Here is a 17,773-nt window from a genome sequence, read left to right as displayed (position 1 = left end):
ATGCAATTGTAATGTGCATTCATGCAAAGAATAACAGGACTTTATTTAAAGATGGCATCCCATGGAGATTTTACTCACAAAGTTACATACTTTCAAGGACTAACTGTCCCCATCATCCTGTGGCTGGATGATGGGGGGCAGTCAGTCCTTGAAAGCTTGTAACTTTAGTGAATAAAATCTTGTTATATACCATCTGTTTAAGTGGGGTCCTGTTATTCTGTATATACATATACATACAGCATAACAGTATATGCAGTAATGAACATGTATACTATCAGAACAGGCATAATTAAAACATTAACTATTAACAAACAAACTGCATTCTCTAAGGTATGATTAAAACAGGCTTTGATTACAAAAATTTATTCAAGTTCAAATTTACTAAAATTTATGAATTCAAAATTCACATTATTTACAAATTCAACTTCTATGGCGTATAATGTTCATTCACTAAAATGATCAAATGACATTTAGCTGTTATTTCTTTAAACAAAACTACATTTCCAAATAAAAACCCATTACTTTTACACAGCCTATTTGTGCATCCCTACAATTATTTTTTTTACTAAACACCACTGATGGATTTGCTGCAAACAGAATATATAACATTTCTCATGAAAACTCATCAGCCATATTGAGCCCAATATTTTGATAAAGAGGACGCACAAATAGGCAGTGTACAAGCAATGGGTCTGTTATGAAATAAAGGTAACTGCTCAGACTGTAGTTCCTTATAATTACTAAATTTACTCTTCTTTCTTTTTCCTTTTAAATGCCTTTCAAAAATTCTTACATTGACAAAATATGCAAAAATGTTTTTTATCAAATGAATATAAGCAATCATACACATAATCTTATAATACACATATTTCAAGAGAGAAAATGCAGTAATTACGCAACATGATGCACTCAGAAACCTTCTACACACATCTAAACATGAAATTAGGAAATGATATGAGAATAATCTTCCTTAAGCTTCTCAGTAAGTTTTTGAAGTATAACATGTTCTAGTGATTTTTATAAAAACTAAAACAAAAAAATTTTCCTAAATCCTTGAATTTGATTGTTGTACAGGACATGAAAATCATCCAAAAACTTGTTGCTGGCGTAATGGTTACTCAAAAACTAAATACAGTACAGTACAGACATATTAATGGACTGATACAGACAACAAAATCTAAAACCAACCAATCAGGGGATGCTGGCTGTGCAAAAGACCACCTTAAACCTAACACCCAATGTCAGTAAACAATAATTTGAGATCCATGATATATCCTTTATTTCAAAGGCTACATAAAATTCACTGCAGCATTTCTTGTTGAAATAACTACTGCACAAACATGCCCTGAATTACCAATTGTAAGTTTTTAACAACAAAACTCATAAACAAAAATAAGCTAGTTTATAGCTCAGTAATTTTGAGAAAGAAAACCAATAAGAATTATTACAGATAATGACAACAGCAATCAATGCAGTACAAAAATGCTCCAATTTTCAAGTTTGCTGAAACTATTACAAGGATTGGCAATGTCTTGCATGAACACAATTTTTCATTTGGATTCTTGTGAATCAAGATTATGGTGAAATGTACAGATATTATAAAGAGGAGGTGATGAGTTTCAGCGAGCACTCTGTAATATCTCAACACACTCTTGAAAGTCAACATTAACTTTCTAACTTGGGCTAAATATGAACAGCAAGCAACTTTAATAGTAGGGAGTACAACTCTTTCTTAAACTTAACAGAATTCAAAGAACAGAAAAGTTAAAGACCTTTATATATATTCTTCATGCTGTTACACATTCTTACAATTTCTATCTCACTGCAAGTGCAAATTACATCACAGTTTTCATACCCGATTTCTTTACACAATCTACGTACTCTTAACACTGAATACTTTTTTCTTAGACCACTTGCAGGGTTTATACATGTCCATTCCCTTAAGACTCTTCCTAAATTTGTTTCTGATATGACTTTTAACATGAAGCAACCAAACATTCTGCCTGAAAAACCTTTTACCACAAACTGAGCAATCATATAGTCTTTCCACTGAATGTACACGTAATGTGTGTTTGGTTAACTGATCCTCGCCTGTGAAAAAAACATTACATGCCTTACATTTATAAAGGAAGGGTTTAATTTCAACATGCGTTTGCATATGATCTGCAAGTTGGCTATAGAATTTGTACTTTATACCACATTCAGGGCAACGCCTCAGAATGGCAGCAAAGTGAACTTTAAGGTGCTGGGTAATGTCAAACTTAAAATTAAAATGTGTATCACACATCGGACACTTATGCAAATGCAGCTTTCTGTGGGTATTCCTGTGTTCAAATAAAGAATCCATAGCGTCAAATTCTGCAGGGCAATCTTCACAAGAAAATATTCTACGTGTTTCATGGTACTTGACTTTATGGGAACACAGCTCTTCCAAATCTGGAAACGACTGTCTGCAAAAGTTACACCAAATTTTCTTCTTATAAAGATCGCTCAAAATGCTTCCATAAGATGACGAAAGCACCTGATCGTAAGCGATCAACTGTCCACTAATATTTGAAAATACATCGCTACCTCGAGATGTACTCTGCCCCTCACTTAACAATTCACCAACTTCCTTTGTCAAGTTAATTACACTTGTTAAAGCTCTCAGCTCCCCTTCTAGTAACAATTTTTCGTTGCAAGATGATTTTCCCAGCGTATTATATTTAGATATTTCCTCCATCACTTCAAATGCACTCCCACAACTGGTTAATTTTCTAGTAAAATTAAACACATAGGAAAATACAGAATGGAAGCAATGATCAACTGCCTTTTCATTCCGACCTCCTGCCGCTTCTTGGCCCGTTAGTTTAGGGGAAAATTTCCAAAGATTAGAAGCATTTACATGGCATAATTCATGATCTCTGTTGTCTTCCTCTGTGAAAGAAAGCTTGGGGCAATACCTGCACTGGAAAACTTTTCCATATGTATGAAATACATGGCTGTCCATGTGCAACTTGACCTCCGACACATCCTCAAAGATTTTGCAGCAAACACAGCAGCCAAAGGGTTTTGAACCTAAATGCTGTTTCACATGAATTTCTAGACTTGTAGTTTCATTAAACAGCTCAAGGCATTCGACACACTTTGGCGGAACTGAAAAATCCACCAAATCTATAAGCTGAGTAATGTCATAGTGAAATTCAAAGTTTTTAAAGCACAGCATGCAATTTATTCCATCATTAGATTTGAAATGCTGTTTACATTCCTTTAACAGCTCTTCAAAAGATTTGTTCTTGAAATTGAGCCAATCTGGTCCAAATTCTTCTTCAGCTAAAGGGTCAACAAACTGTCTGTTATTTGCATTTTTTACAAGTACGTGCCACAATAAATGTTTAAGAAGGTTCATTTCACTTGGGATTGTTTTAAAACAAAGTGGACACACTGTAGTTGAATTGCTCAATGAAGCATCTGAGTTCAGTAATCTTCCTCGAGTCCTGCTAACAGTGCTATCAAGTTTTTCTTCCGCTTCATTAATGGTAGATTTCCTGTTGGCAAATTCCGTGTCTTTATTGTTAAACATCAGTAAAGACTTGAGTATTTGTGGAACAATGTCATGACCGCCTCCAGGAAATTTTACCACATGATCACTTTCAGCAACTTCTACCACATGATCATCTTCAACATCAACTTGTACATCATTGCTTCCACGAGCCATTTCAGAGGTTTCCAGGTCAATTAATGGATACTCTATCTGCTTTGGATCTGTAGTCACTTCATTAGTTAAGGACAATTCCATTTCATTCACATGGTCTGGTTCTATATCCGTGACAGTTTCTACCTCTTCTGTGTGATCTGTATGAGCTAGTGGAAAACCCTCTCTAGCAGTACATGCGGTTCCGGCAGTTTCAGTTAAGTTGTGCATTTCATCCGTTACAGGTAGCTCATTCCTTGAATCTTTCCTGATTACAAATAAGTGGATCTTTTTCTTGCTTGGAATTTGAGCCCAGGGCACTGACTGCAATATATCATCAATGTTTATATGATCACCTAACTCTTCCACACCTCTGTAAGAATCCATTGTTGATGGAGGAAATCAACGCAGTATAACAATGATTTGCCGATTACATAAGTTTTTCATGACCTCCCTTGGTTGTCACTTCTGTAATCATTCGCACAAGTTTCTACTTCATTCATACCGTGACAGTGTCAGTGACAAATGCATTCTTGGTCCTTAAGCAGCAAATCTGAATGCATGTGAATCTTGACAAGAATAAGTCAAATATCTTGTGCCAGTTAATCAAAACAATATTTCTATTTAGCAAAACCATCAACTAAAAAAGTTTTGTCACAAAACTTACATCAGTCACTCGCTACTGAATCTGAAAAAAGACTCCTTTGTTTTATAAAATGACTTCAAGTGATTATCCCTCACCAATTTTAAAGGTTCATTTTGCCCCCCCTAAAACTACACTAAAGCTTTCAGAAATTTACAGTCCAACATTGAGTTACTTTCCTTACCTAAACTTTAGTTATTTTCCCACTAAACTGCCTTGAAAATTTTTGTTACTCACAAAACATTGTAACTTAAAAAAAATTTAATTCACAGAAGGAACTACACAAGAGGAGGTTCAAAGCATAATCACGACATAATAAAAATAAGTAATATCTATTTGACACAATCACACTCAATTTCTGCTATACTTCAAATCAAGACAAATATCTCTCTCTATCTTATGCATAAAACACGACTACTCACAATAATTTATGTCAAATACAAAAAACTGATTCACTATTTATCTTTCACATCATAATACAATTATTGCAATAACTTTATACAATGAATAGGGCACACAAAGATCACTTTTCTGTCTACAATCCAGCCGAGTCCAAAATCTTCATGACTTCTACACATCTGCCAAAAAGACCAGAAGGAAGAAATCTGTCAATATACTTAAGAGAGAGACAGAAAAATAAAGAGATCAATGACAGATCAAGACATACTTCCTAAAATCTTTGTCTAGCTATACTCCACTCTTATCTGAAGTGCTTCTGAAATCTGAATGTAAAATTGATCTAGGTCAGGAATCAGGATTAGCTACAAAGGCCACATGCTGTCTAGGGATGTTAGCACCAAAAACTACAGAAATCCTATTGCTTGAGACAAAAGTTCGCTGATTTTTTGCTCATCTTTTGGTGCCAATCTGACAATAACATTTGAAAAGCTAAGTTAAACAATAAGCAAAATTAACCGTATATACTGTACATTTGACTAAATACTGTATTGCAATTACTAATAAGGTTTCAGTTAAAACCATTTATCAATACAGTAATGATAATACAGTATAGTATATATTTAGCCAGACTTATACAGCTAATTTTGCTTATGTTGATTTATGTTTCTGACGGAATAAAACTGCAAGTCTAAAGAGCCCTTGTAACTCATTTACAAGTTTCACCACTGTTACTTGTAAAACATTACGAGGGCATGACTATCTGCGCATAAGAAAAAATTGCAGCTGTACATGAGGTGTGAGACTGATACTGGATCTAGCTCATGACAATGGAATAGACTCTGAAACAAATGAGAGCATGAGCATACACGAGCTGGCTGATTATTTTCTAGTTTGTTTACACTGCTGCATGCTGCTTAGCAGTTCGGTAACTGAAACTTCTTTTCTGATATGAAACAAATTACTGATATTCCAAATAGAAGTTTCTCTCCAATTCCCAACAAAACTTGCCCAAACTCATGAGAATCTCGATGTACTGCATTTACAAGACTTCAGTTACACTCATCAGCATAAATTAAAATGATCACTTCATCAGTTCAAATGACTTATATAAGAATGTACTGATTCCTAGTTCTTTAGTTTACAAGTTAACATTATTGTTGGGAGTTTTGTATATAAGCAAAGATGTTCTGCCTTCAGAACATTTTCAATACCTAATCCACCGTACTCATTATCAACTGAAAACAGCATGACAATTTTAAACCCCTTTGTGGGATAAAAAACAAATATGTATAAAAATTGCATTACATACCACATTGCCATGAAAAGGAACTTTGAATTTCAAATAACACAACACTGCATATCTTCTCTGGACATATCATGCAGTAAGTCATCGATCAATAGCTCCGCAACTCTGCTTCGAACTTTATTTTCATCTTCAGTTGCAATCGGAAAATCTCTTCATATTACACCCAACATGTACACAAATTCCTTCATAACTAATGTCAACAATGGAATTATCAGTAACTGAAAAATGAAGAACAACTGAAATGGTTGGTAATAAATTTCTTGCCATTTAAGAGGGAATAAAACAATTGTAACACCATCACTTACAACTGTATGCTAATTGTTGAAAAGGGATGCATAAAATATTTGCAAGAAGCCATAAGAAGACTTAACTTAGTTTTGTCTTTTGAACAACAGTCTGTAATCCTTTTTCTTTGACGTACAGGAAAAATGAGGCCATCCTTCTAAATTTGTCGTGCAGGTACTGTCTCCGCAAATTACGCATACTTTAAGCTAAATTAATTCTCCTCTTCCTTTTTCTCCCAACTGTTTGGAAAGTGATCAATTTTTCACTTGCAGCAAGCTTACAGGATAGCTGTTGAACGGCTACCCTTTCTCTTAATAGACAATCTGATATGGCATCTTTAATGATATCATTTTCAAAATATATAGACAACTCCCTCAAGACATCATCTTTTGTCGTGCAGTCTGCTATGCAGTCCCTCAACTTTTCTTTCGTCATACCTTCTGAAGTTGTTTCTAGCCAGTCTTCAGCATCACAGAGGAATGGGTTCCCGTGCATATCTTCTTTGGACATATCATGCAGTAAGTCATCGATCAGTAGCTCCGCAACTCTGCTTCGAACTTTATTTTCATCTTCGGTTTCAATGGGAAAATCTCTTCTAGAATCACCACCTTTCTTATCATGGCTCTCTTTGTAAGACTCATACTCATGAGTTTTTCCAGAGCATGTCTTCATATGCCTCTGAAAGTTTTCGAAGGGGAAATCTCTGAAGCAATCTGGGCAGGTAACTAGGTTCTGATGCATCATTTTGTGTCGCTCAAAATCAGTAGGGTGACAGTATAGTGTCCTTCCACAAGAAGTGCAATCATAAAGTTTCTTGTTCAAGTGAGTTGTAAGGTGTCTCTTAAGTTTGCTGCTTTCTCTGAAAATTTTATCGCATATGTAACACTTGTTAACTGTGTGGCACTTTGAATGTGACCTGAGTAAACGATTAGTGGTAAACTTTTCACGGCAAATGTAGCACTCATACTGTTTCATTTGCTTGTGGAATACCAAAATATGTCTTTTGAGCTGGTCTTCGCTTCCAAGTTCCTTCATACATCCCGGACACTGAAAAGTCTTTGGAGCCTCATGGATTTTTTGGTGCTTCTCATAACTATCCATCGTTTTAAAACCTTTACCACATACACCACATAACAGCTTCTGATTACCACTCCAGTGAACTGACTGGTGGGCTTTTAAATAGAATGCAAATCTAAACCCAAGTCCACAAACTTGGCATCTGTGTGGCCGCTTGCTGGATTGCATAACCTGCCTCTTGAATTCATAGGCATCTCTTTCAGCTTCTAAAGTTTCTGCTGCTTTTGAGGGCTGACCAGCTTCATCTTTTTGTTGAACAGGATTAAGTTCACCATTAGCACACCTAAAGTCACCTTCATCTTCATTCCCTAAAACTGGCACCATGCTGCTTTCTGTTTCAAAATTACTTGCTGTATTTATTGAATCCTCATCCTTATTACACTGTGCATTTCTTGTACCAGTTCCCTGTGACAACTGTTGTTGCTTACCTACACATTCTTCACTGTTTGAAGACTGTATCTTTTTGGTTTCTTCCCAAACTTCTTCATGCTCTCCGCTGTGAAGTTCTGATAATGGCAAAGAGCACATCTTTAGAGATGTGTGAGAGTCAATCTCCCGTGGCTTCTGCACGGGCAGGATTTTTTCTTCAAGTTCACACTCTGACGGCTGCCCATTCCCATCAATTGTATCTTCCTGAGTTAGCTGTGCACTTTTACAGGTGAACACATTTGAAGTTTGGTCTTCCACTTGGTCTGCCACGGGAGTCTGAGTTTCTTTTCCAACTGCAGTCTGTGGTAAAAATGGACCTTTGTGATCTTCTGGTAATTTTACACTTGCATTAATAATAACCCTCCGTGGAGTTTGTAAGTGTTCATTGGCTATTGTTTCTTCCAGTGATTTCAGCTCTTCTGAGCCTAATTCTTCCTGTAAAGACTGTAAATCTCCTTCTTCAATGACTTCTTGTAACGACTGTAAATCTTCTTTGATTCCCTGTAGTGGTTGGTTTTGTTGACTTTCCTCTTGATATGAGTTTTCCCCATATGATTCATACCCATAACCAGGTTCATGACCAATATTAACTGCAGACAATCCCTCTGCTTTGAAATCATCTGTCAGAGATGAGAAACTGTGTAAATCTTCTAAATTTTCTAATCTTATATTACTACCAACAAATATTCTAATTGGAAGCTGGCTGTGACCCTCATTACTCCTAAATATATCCGATTCCATGACTCTCTGACTTTCCTGGCTTTTGTCCACGACTCTTATAACATAGGGAGCTTTACTTTGACTAACATCTGAAGTCTGTTTACAATTCTGGTCCTTTGACCACACTTTTAACTGGACTGGCCTTTTCTCCTGCAAAACCTCTCCACAAGTAGTGTACACTTCTGATTCCTCGATGACACCAAATTCCTCATCAGTCAACTGGAAGTGCATCTGATCACTGTCTAAGTTTTTCAAGTGTGGTTCCTTTACTGGAGTAGTATTAGCTGGAAAACTTTTCACACGCACCTTCACCTGTGGGATTTTATTACCCTGGTTCTCATTTATTAGGTTATCAACGTGATCTGAGAGCATAATCTGCTCCTCTGATGATGAAGACATAGCTTCATATTTTATTTCAGTGGCATGTATACTGATATGCAATTCAAGACTCTTCTCATTAAAGAACTTTTTACCACAAAGCGTACATGAATATTTCTTATTCCCCAAGTGTAGAGACATGTGTTCACTTAAATCAGGCTTGCTGGCACATACTTGGCTACATAAAGCACATTTAAAAGCTGTGCTGCTTGTTGATGCCATCATGCTAACTTTTCTTGATGGTCACTTACGTTTAGGAAAATTCAGCTGCAAAAGAATTCTCAGTAAGTTTTCCTTACAAGTTTCCACACAGGGATTGTCCTTAATCATTTCAAAGAATAAATTCAGTGTGCATTTTCTCTGCAGAACTCCAACTGCAGAATAACTTCAAGATTACCAGTGAAAAATCTAACTTCACTGATCAACACTGACAAATAAGGAAGATGTAAATTACAAAAACTGATTGAGTTCAATGAGCTATGCTTCCTTTATCTTTATCTGCCAAGCAACAGGAAGGTGAAATACTTTCTCAAGATACAGCTGCCAATTTACCTTTACATAAAAAATAGAAGCTCTGACCAATATCAGTACAAATGAGGTCCATAGCAAATCTATTCCTCCACAGTTTAAACGGCCATGTAGCGAAATACGAAAACTTCTGATGACACTGCCTGCTGAGTAATTCTCAGGAGATAGTCACCTCAAACCTGCAAAGACAAAGTAATAACAGTAATACTCATCCATAAATGATTAAGTCTAAAGTAATAAGCAAGAGTACAAATTCTACAGTCAACTCAAAAGAAATGTTATACAAAAATATGTACAGTAAAGAAACTTCAATATTATTACCAGAATCATCGTAACACTTTTAGGTTTGAGTATGATATATGAAATAATGCCTTATTCAAGTACAGTACCTTTATATGATGCTGTGTTATTCATTTATACCATGTCTCCTTGATTATCATTATAAAATAGCTTTGTTGATATGAGAATAACATGACAAGGTAAAGTTAGTAATGATGCTGTAAGGGTTACAGAAGCAGATAAGCACTTCAGATAATGATGAAAGGGGGATGGATATGGCTTGGACATGGCTTTGCAGAACCCGTGGGTTAGTAGTATATGAAAGTGTCAGCTGGGCTTCTGTGGACACCAGAAGATTGGGAAGACCCAGACCTACTTGGATGAGAACTATAAGATGGGAGGCTGGTGATGAGTGCAGTAAAAGATAAAAAACATGAAACACATAAGTGCAAGAATTTCAGAGAGCCCCTCTGCACCACGCAGCGTTAGAGGCAATGATGATAAACAGATAAATACCATAGCAACAAGGATTATTTTTCTTTAATGTATGCAAATTTAGTAAAATGAAAAAAATTTATGACAACTGTTTATACCAGATACCTATAATTTGCATCTGTACACTGAAGGAACGAGCATCTTTCAGAAAAGAAATGGAAAACAAATGGCCAATATCAGAGGTTTTCATTCTTGTCACAAACTGAAAAACAGAATAGGCTACAGCTGAAAGGGCTATTTTTCACTAGTTCATCTTTCTGCCATCAGGACACTTGCCAATTCTGGGAAGGGTCCCACCTTTTTCCTATGGCGTTTGTTCCAAAAACCAGACCCAGCTACTCCGTTCGTGCTAATGGAGTTACTCATTTAGATATACCTGCTGTCTGAAGTAGGCCTAGCACGTACTGGAACACTGACATCAGCACAAAAGAGGTTTAAATATCTTAAATTTGGGTAACAGTCTAATCTATGTCATCGGTGTTACTCAGGCACGCTACATAGCATAGTCTCCGATCTTCCCAAATTCAATTTGCAAAAACAAAGGCTATGACTAAGTGGACATTTTCTGACATCTGGTTAGTGATGTTTTTAAGAATACTTACTTTGTGGTACATGTTATTATTATTATTATTATTATTATTTAAAACATGAAGCCTACTCATATGGAACAAGCCCACAGGGACAACTGACATGAAATTCAAGTTTCCAAAGATTACGATGCTCACTTGATAGAAGTAACAAAAGACAATGGGAAATACAGAAAAAATCTAATATTTTTCTCCTAAACCATATACCATATACATCACAAATTTATCGTTACCACAAAATGACACATTTTCTTTACATGTTTTCACACTAATTGGAGCACTCTTCCAGCGCTGTCAGTCTAGTAAACTGCCTCATCTATTTTTCTCTTAGGATACTTACAATATACTATTAGCACATCCAAAACAGTTTTCATAACTAACTCTTAATATGATTCCTTTATATTTTGTCCGGTAGGTCATGTTATTTTCACAGAATTTTAACCTCAATCGAATTGGAAAGCAATTCTTGACTAAAGTCTTTGTAATTAAGCACTGCTAAGTAATATTTTAAGAACTGTAAATGAATTTCAAATTATGAAGCTTAATTCCATACTTGGAGATTTAAAAGGTTCAGGAAGTTTTTAATGTGACTTTGATGAACTCAACACTCATTTTCATTGGACATTCATGGTTAACTTATTACACACTCCCTTACCTCTTACAGGATCAGATTAGACTAGGGTCTCCAGGAGCTGGTCCATGCCCCTTACGGGATGTCAACAAAGAGGGTGGCAAATAAGCAGGGTATGTATGTAAATACTGTACAGTACGTACTTATCGTCTCCAGCCAACTGGGTCAAGTAGTGGGGGTCTCAGAGGGAGCACTGCCTCTCTGGTGCTGGTTACTTAGTCAAATAAGACAAGGTGTAGTAGGCATTTCAGAGAATATAACCTAACTGGACTTTCCTTTACCTACCCTAACCTCAGACAATGTGCCTTAACCTGGCCAGTGTCCCCTTACTCTGTATTCTACCCCTTCCCTGTACTGCACTCCAAAATTTAATCTCTGTTGCCCTATGCCAGATTAGGTTTGGGGGAGGGGAGAGTTCACGGCAGTAATGCTGCAAACAGCACTTTATGTAAGATTAGGTCAAGTTGCATCCCTGTATTTCCCTCCAGCAGCAGCCAAACAAAAGTTTCAGGTAAAACTGAAGGTTACTATTGTTGCCTGGTTCCCACTAGTCACTGAAAGGAATATTTACCACCTTTTATTTAGATCTATCTTTTGTTCATATTCATTACATTTATCATCTTTTCTTTATATTTTTGCATTAATCCCCTAAACAAGCTGTTCTGTTTTGCACATAAACTGGTAGTTAATGACCCAGAGGCCCACAATAATGGTCTTCATTTTTAGCAAGTTTCGTTTTTATGCTCAGGCAATTCACCTCTAAGTAACTGGACTAACTGATGCAGTTGTGACACCATTGACTGATAAGTTGCCAGGGCAAAGATAATGAAACCTGACAACTCGCTGGCCACTGCTCGGAATAACTCAACTATTCTAGGAAAAAACCCTGAATTCCTACAGTTTAGGGGTCCCAATTCACTGCATTATGTAAAGTCAACATCAAATACTTATTGAATCATGGAAAACAATGAAAAAATGAACATTTTATTTGGTTAACAGAAGCAGAGATTGTAAAAAAACAAGGGAATAAAAGGGGAATGTAAATAAACATATGAACATTTTATTTGCTTACAGAAGCAGAGATTGTAAAAAACAAAGGGAATAAAAGGGGAATGCAAATAAAATATGTCTTAGGGGATACAGACCCCTAGAATTTTGAGAAAACCATAAATCTCTGCTTCTGAAAGCTGATGAACTGCTCATTTATTCAGATTTATCAAAAAGCGGCTGCTGAAGAGCAAGAGCCTGTGCCAGGTTCCTACCTGGTTCCTGGTTCCTAAGTACTCTCTCCACAAAGACAGTTGCGGGCACACTACACTATTTGCATGAGGTGCACGGCTTTATTCCCTATGTTTTTTTACAATCTCTGCTTCTGTAAGCAGATAAACTGCTCATTTTTTAGCAAACATATACTTCTGTTAGCATATCTGTTGAAAGAAATTGCAAAAAAGGGTAGAGCTACAGTACAACTCCGCACGGGGTATTTTTATCATTTTATTTTATATTTTTTTTTTTTTATTTTTAATTTTTTTTTACTTTAGAAACTGGCTTTTCTATAGTAATTTGGTTGCTTATTAACAATTTACTGTTATTTTTTGTCGGTCAACAGTAATTAACCTGTAATTAACTCGGAACTGATATGTTTTTGTATGCTGGCCATCCTGGAATGCTATTGCGCATGCACAGTGCTGTAGGGGAACTCTTGGTGAAAAGTGGAGTTTCCTTCACAGGGAGGTCGGGGGGGGGGAACCCCTGGCTAAGTAACATGGCTTAGATTAGGAATAGGTAAGAAATATAAACAAACAAACACAAGGGGGCAGTGAATTTGGGCCCCTAAACTGAAAGATTACCAAGTCGCCCACCGTTAACAAGCTATCATGGGGGACAATTTGTGAAGTTTTATAATACGATAATATAAATTAAAATGCCCTAAGGAGAGCGTTTGTTGACTTAGTAATTTAAGCAAACTTAGGTTAAGCTTACCTGTCTCGGTTACTTTTCTCCTCTAACTTATTCACACAGAAGTTTTCTAGGTTAATCGTATTCGATACAGGACGGGGTTGCTTGTAATTACAGTGGCCACACAGACTTGGTTCTCAAAATGTAAACAGCTCCATTCTGGACCTTCTTCCTCTTCTTGAAATTAAGAAACGCGAAGGAGAGGCGTTCGTTTTTGCATGAAATAGGGACATGGACAAAAAACTTATGATTTTTATGACAGTGTGATTATTTTGTTTGTACAGAACAGTAAACAAGAGTATTTGAAACTTGAAAAACTTTAGCGTGCAATCGTCAAGCGCATTTATTGAAAATCTACTTCATTTAATCTCACAACAAATTAGAATTTTGACGATGAGCTGAGTCAATTGGGTGCTCATAGGTTACACAGTTTAATAGTAGCTATTGATGTAAATTTCAATATTATAATCACGTCCATTATTCCTAATTACAAGAGAACCATCTAAAAGAAACGACAGGTTTTAATCAACGATTGATAATCACAGAGAAGATTGATACTTTGGAAATATTTAAATCATCAAGGTGAATGTGATTAATTTAATGAGATATTTACTGGAACCAAAGTTGATATTTATGGACTTTGACCGTCACATTCTTGGGCTGGGGTCGCGTAATGGTTGCCCACTTCGAAGTCAAACCTCCTACACATGTGCATGCCAGAAGATTACTGTACTACACGTGGGGAGTTGGTTCCAAGCACCCTGCATGGAATCAAAGCCACAGGGGTGATGACTCGAGAAGTACTTTGCCCGAAGTTTTACAGGTTATTAATGTGCCAAAGAAGGTGGTTAGAGAAATCCATAGTAATGTCAGAATAAAAGGAAAACACAAACAAGTTACTATTAAAACACTGTTATTTTACTGAAAGGAACATAATTTAACAGGAAAAAGTAGTATATGTCTGAAAATGCCATATTGATGAGTAAAACTAGATAAAGTACGTTAGTGCTAAGCAACGGGGAAATATTGAAAGGCGAACTAAGCAGTTGTTTCTAATATGAACATAAAAATTAAAACATCTAATATCTGACCTTACTTCCAAGCATACAGTAGTAGTAGGATGAAATATTACGAAGGATCTTCGTAGAGAAGAAACCGAAAATAGGAACTAGACAAGCAAAGTAGGAAGAGATAGGAAGCCGTTACATATGCAGCTCCCTAGCATTAATACTACTAATGTTTACCACGTTAAGGTGATATTAACAGATATTCATTAAGTCAAATTACAGCACATTTAATAACGGGATAATCTGGCCACAAAACTATAAAGCAGAATAAAGGTAAGCATTTCAAGGCAGCTTTGTAAATATATACAATAACAATATGTTCTAAAATATTAAATGTGTTTTTAAGAATTTAACGAAGTTCATACCCTATGGCCTGCGATTCTTACGAAAATACGTAATTAATGCATTACAATCCCCATATATCTAATGGTAACCCCCCCCCCTTGACGTAGTATATTTTGCTTTGATGCAGAAACGAAAGCGAGTTTTTAACCTCACCTAACGTAGGGCATGTGGTCCTACCTAACCACAGGTCGATTCAGGTCATATTTGTTGTATAGCCTACCCCAGTTTTTCCTTTTCTGAACGAGGTGGTCAACTTTGGGCTATGCTGTGTGGTACCATTTCTTTCATGGGATAAAATATATAAATATATTGGGTAAAACTAAAGATTACTGCTACGGCCTTTGTCCCGCTGGTTTCCGACCAGAATCTTTATCACCCTTTGTTTACGGTTTTGTGTATGACTTTTGTTTGTGCTCATGATATTTACCGTCATTGTTTTTGTCCTTACTTTCATCCCCAAGTTGCTGGTACTAAAACACGGCACCCATTTTGTACATAAACTGATAGTTACCAAAGTTACCGAACCAGAGAGGTGCAGTAGTAGTCTTCAGTTTAACTTAAAACTGTTATAGAAAACTATTGTGTCATTTTAACAGAAGAAAGAATTAGAGCTCATGTATTATCATAATTTGTCAGTGTGAAGAACTTTTACTATGCTAGTTTACACAAGATCAGCGAGCTATTTAAAATTATCTGGGCAAATATGGCTGCATGAAATTTTAATGTACATTTCAATCATTTGTGTGAAAATTGTAGGCTAGTAGTATTAAAGGGCCTTCTTAAAAATTTAAGGGTTATTGGAAGCATTTAGAAAGTGGATTTCGGATTTTCAATTGAATTTTCGTAGCAAATTATATACACTAGTTTTCAGTTTGAAATGTAGTACCTGTACTTTATAGAACATCTTGGAGATTTTGTGTGGAATCTGACAGGGTAGTGGGTTGTAGGGTGAGAACTTACATAACCATGTTAATCCTTATTAACACTTGATAGATTATAAGCTCTTTATGAAATGAACTTTTGCCCATGGGACAAATGCTGCCTATAACGTGGGAAGTACAGTACTGTGCTAGTAAAGTTGGTGTGCAGATGTCATGTTGTACATCAGGGCTGTCAAACTGGTTTTTCATTAGGTCATTGTATATAAAATCAAAAGTGAAGCAGGCTTCAAGGATAGATTTGCTTGCTTTTAATGAAAATGTAGTAATACAGTATACATGTATCATGTTTATTTAATACAATTGCTGCGTTCATTACTTTTTTTGCATCAGTAAATATTGTTTTGCTAAGTTCACCATCACAGTCATTGTTGCTTCCAGTGGCATATGGTGTTTAATTTTTATTTAGTATTTTTAGAGCTGCAAATATATTTTTTCATTTTGTTTAAAATTGAGCCAGACCACCACTAAAAGGCAAACTGGCCACTTTTGACCCACAGGCATGGGGTGGGGTGGCCCTAGGTACATTGTGTGAATCTGAATATAGAGTTATGAAGATGCATTATCATTTAGTTCACTGTAGGTGAGGTTAGAGGACTGGAAATAAACCTGCCAGTGAGTTAGTACCGAGTACACTTGTGCTACCTTTATGTCTAGTTTAAATATTACACATTCTTTTGGTGGGAACAGTTTGTTCCTTAACTAATGTGGCACAACACTTGAGGAAAATGGCATAATACAGGGATTTATTTCTTGTAAACTGTTTACATTGGCATATGACTGAAAATAAAAGATCATTGTTCTGTACACTAATGGTTAGTTTTTTACAGATTATAACTTCTAGATGAAATGTGGGAAGAGACCTCAGCTAGAATCAGTAAACCTCGAGGAGTTTACTCTTCTCCTAAAAACACAGTTAAGAATAAACACATAGTTTTTGACAATTATGAAAATGACAGTGATGAATCCGCATCAGGGACTGAACACTACGGAAAAGGCAAGTTTAAGCATGAAAAAAGTAATAGAATTGCATCATTTCATGCTGAGAGTGATAGTGGTGAAGAATTGTACAAATCTAAAGCTCTACAACAGGATTTTAAGGGAAGAGGTGGCTCTAAGTCATCATCAAGCACTAGCACTTTAAAAAGAAAGCATACTAGATTAGACGAATTCAGTAGTGACGACTATGAAGAAGGGAGCTCTGAAAGTGAAAGTGAGTTTGAACAGAGTGATGAGGAAAGTGTGGAAAATAGTGTTGAAGAGGATACAGATTACAGTGGTATGACTATGGAAGAGCTTTTGAAACTTCAAGAAGAAATGGGTATGAAAGCATTTAGAGAAAAAGTGTTGAAGGTCTCAAAGTCTGAGAAAACAAGTTCAGGTCAGGTCAAGTCATTTAAGCGTCTCAATAAGAATCGACCAAGTGAAATGCCACTGATGAGAAAAAGGGCTCCACTCATGAACTCCATGCAACCAGGCAAAAAACTCAGGAAAAATATCAGTAGAGATCCAAGATTTGACGATTTATCCGGCGATTTGAAGTTGGATTTGTGGCACGAACGTTACCAATTTTTGAAAGACGCTAGGAAGAACGAACTGGAAATCTTGAAGAATGGACTGCAGGAGGAGACAAATCCGGTTAAAAAGGAAAAACTTAAAAGAACGATACAGAGGATGGAGAACCAACAGCGGGAAGGTGTCAGAAAAGAACGAGAAAATGTGGTTTCCAGGCTTGAGAAGAAACACCAAAGGGAAGCACTGAAGCAAGGCGAAAAACCTAAATACATGAAGAAAAAAGATAAAAAGTTACTGTTGAAGACTATGCAGTTTGACGAGCTGAAAAAGGAAAATAAAGTAAATAAGTACTTACAACGTAAAGAAAAGAAGTTGGCAAAGAAGGAGAGGAGGCAGGATTTGACATGATAAAGTTTCAAAGGCATAATCTGATTAGTTGTCATGGTAAGTGTAGTCTTATTTCTGCAGAAATTGTCGTTGATGTGTTTACCACTGTAATATAACTTCATTACCACCAGT

At 36.2% G+C, this 17,773-nt stretch overlaps 2 protein-coding genes across 5 annotated transcripts in view; one reads left to right on the top strand and one right to left on the bottom strand.

Annotated features, from left to right (window-relative positions):
* LOC136832289 (ribosomal RNA processing protein 36 homolog) overlaps positions 1–17,773 on the top strand; it is a 20,498-nt gene extending 2,725 nt beyond the window's left edge. The window contains exons 2-3 of one of the 2 annotated variants that reach the window (XM_067093176.1): positions 11,464–11,543; positions 16,570–17,773. In XM_067093176.1, coding sequence (XP_066949277.1) covers positions 16,589–17,662 — 1,074 coding nt within the window. In that variant the 5' untranslated portion in view covers positions 11,464–11,543; positions 16,570–16,588 and the 3' untranslated portion in view covers positions 17,663–17,773. Of the gene's footprint in view, positions 1–11,463; positions 11,544–14,532; positions 14,730–16,569 lie in introns of those variants that run through there. The other variant, XM_067093175.1, reaches the window with a different exon arrangement.
* On the bottom strand, positions 348–13,609 carry LOC136832285 (zinc finger protein 678-like). 3 transcript variants are annotated; one of them, XR_010851152.1, is made up of 3 exons: positions 13,414–13,575; positions 6,025–9,617; positions 348–4,894 (listed from the first exon to the last, which is right to left on the bottom strand). XR_010851152.1 is itself a non-coding variant. In XM_067093169.1 (3 exons), exon 3 carries the CDS (start codon positions 4,058–4,060, stop codon positions 1,874–1,876), a length of 2,187 nt encoding a protein of 728 aa, XP_066949270.1. In that variant the 5' UTR covers positions 4,061–4,894; positions 9,463–9,617; positions 13,414–13,609; the 3' UTR covers positions 348–1,873. The 3 variants fall into 3 exon arrangements, 2 of the variants coding, with proteins under 2 accessions (XP_066949270.1, XP_066949268.1); XM_067093169.1 differs by having other exon boundaries at positions 9,463–9,617; positions 13,414–13,609; XM_067093167.1 differs by having other exon boundaries at positions 3,946–9,617; positions 13,414–13,587.

The sequence above is a fragment of the Macrobrachium rosenbergii genome, chromosome 49, assembly GCF_040412425.1.
Source record: "Macrobrachium rosenbergii isolate ZJJX-2024 chromosome 49, ASM4041242v1, whole genome shotgun sequence".
NCBI classification, from domain to species: Eukaryota; Metazoa; Arthropoda; class Malacostraca; order Decapoda; family Palaemonidae; genus Macrobrachium; species Macrobrachium rosenbergii.
The sequence above is the reverse complement of the archived record's forward strand: the minus strand, read 5'-3'. Positions and strand labels throughout refer to the sequence as shown.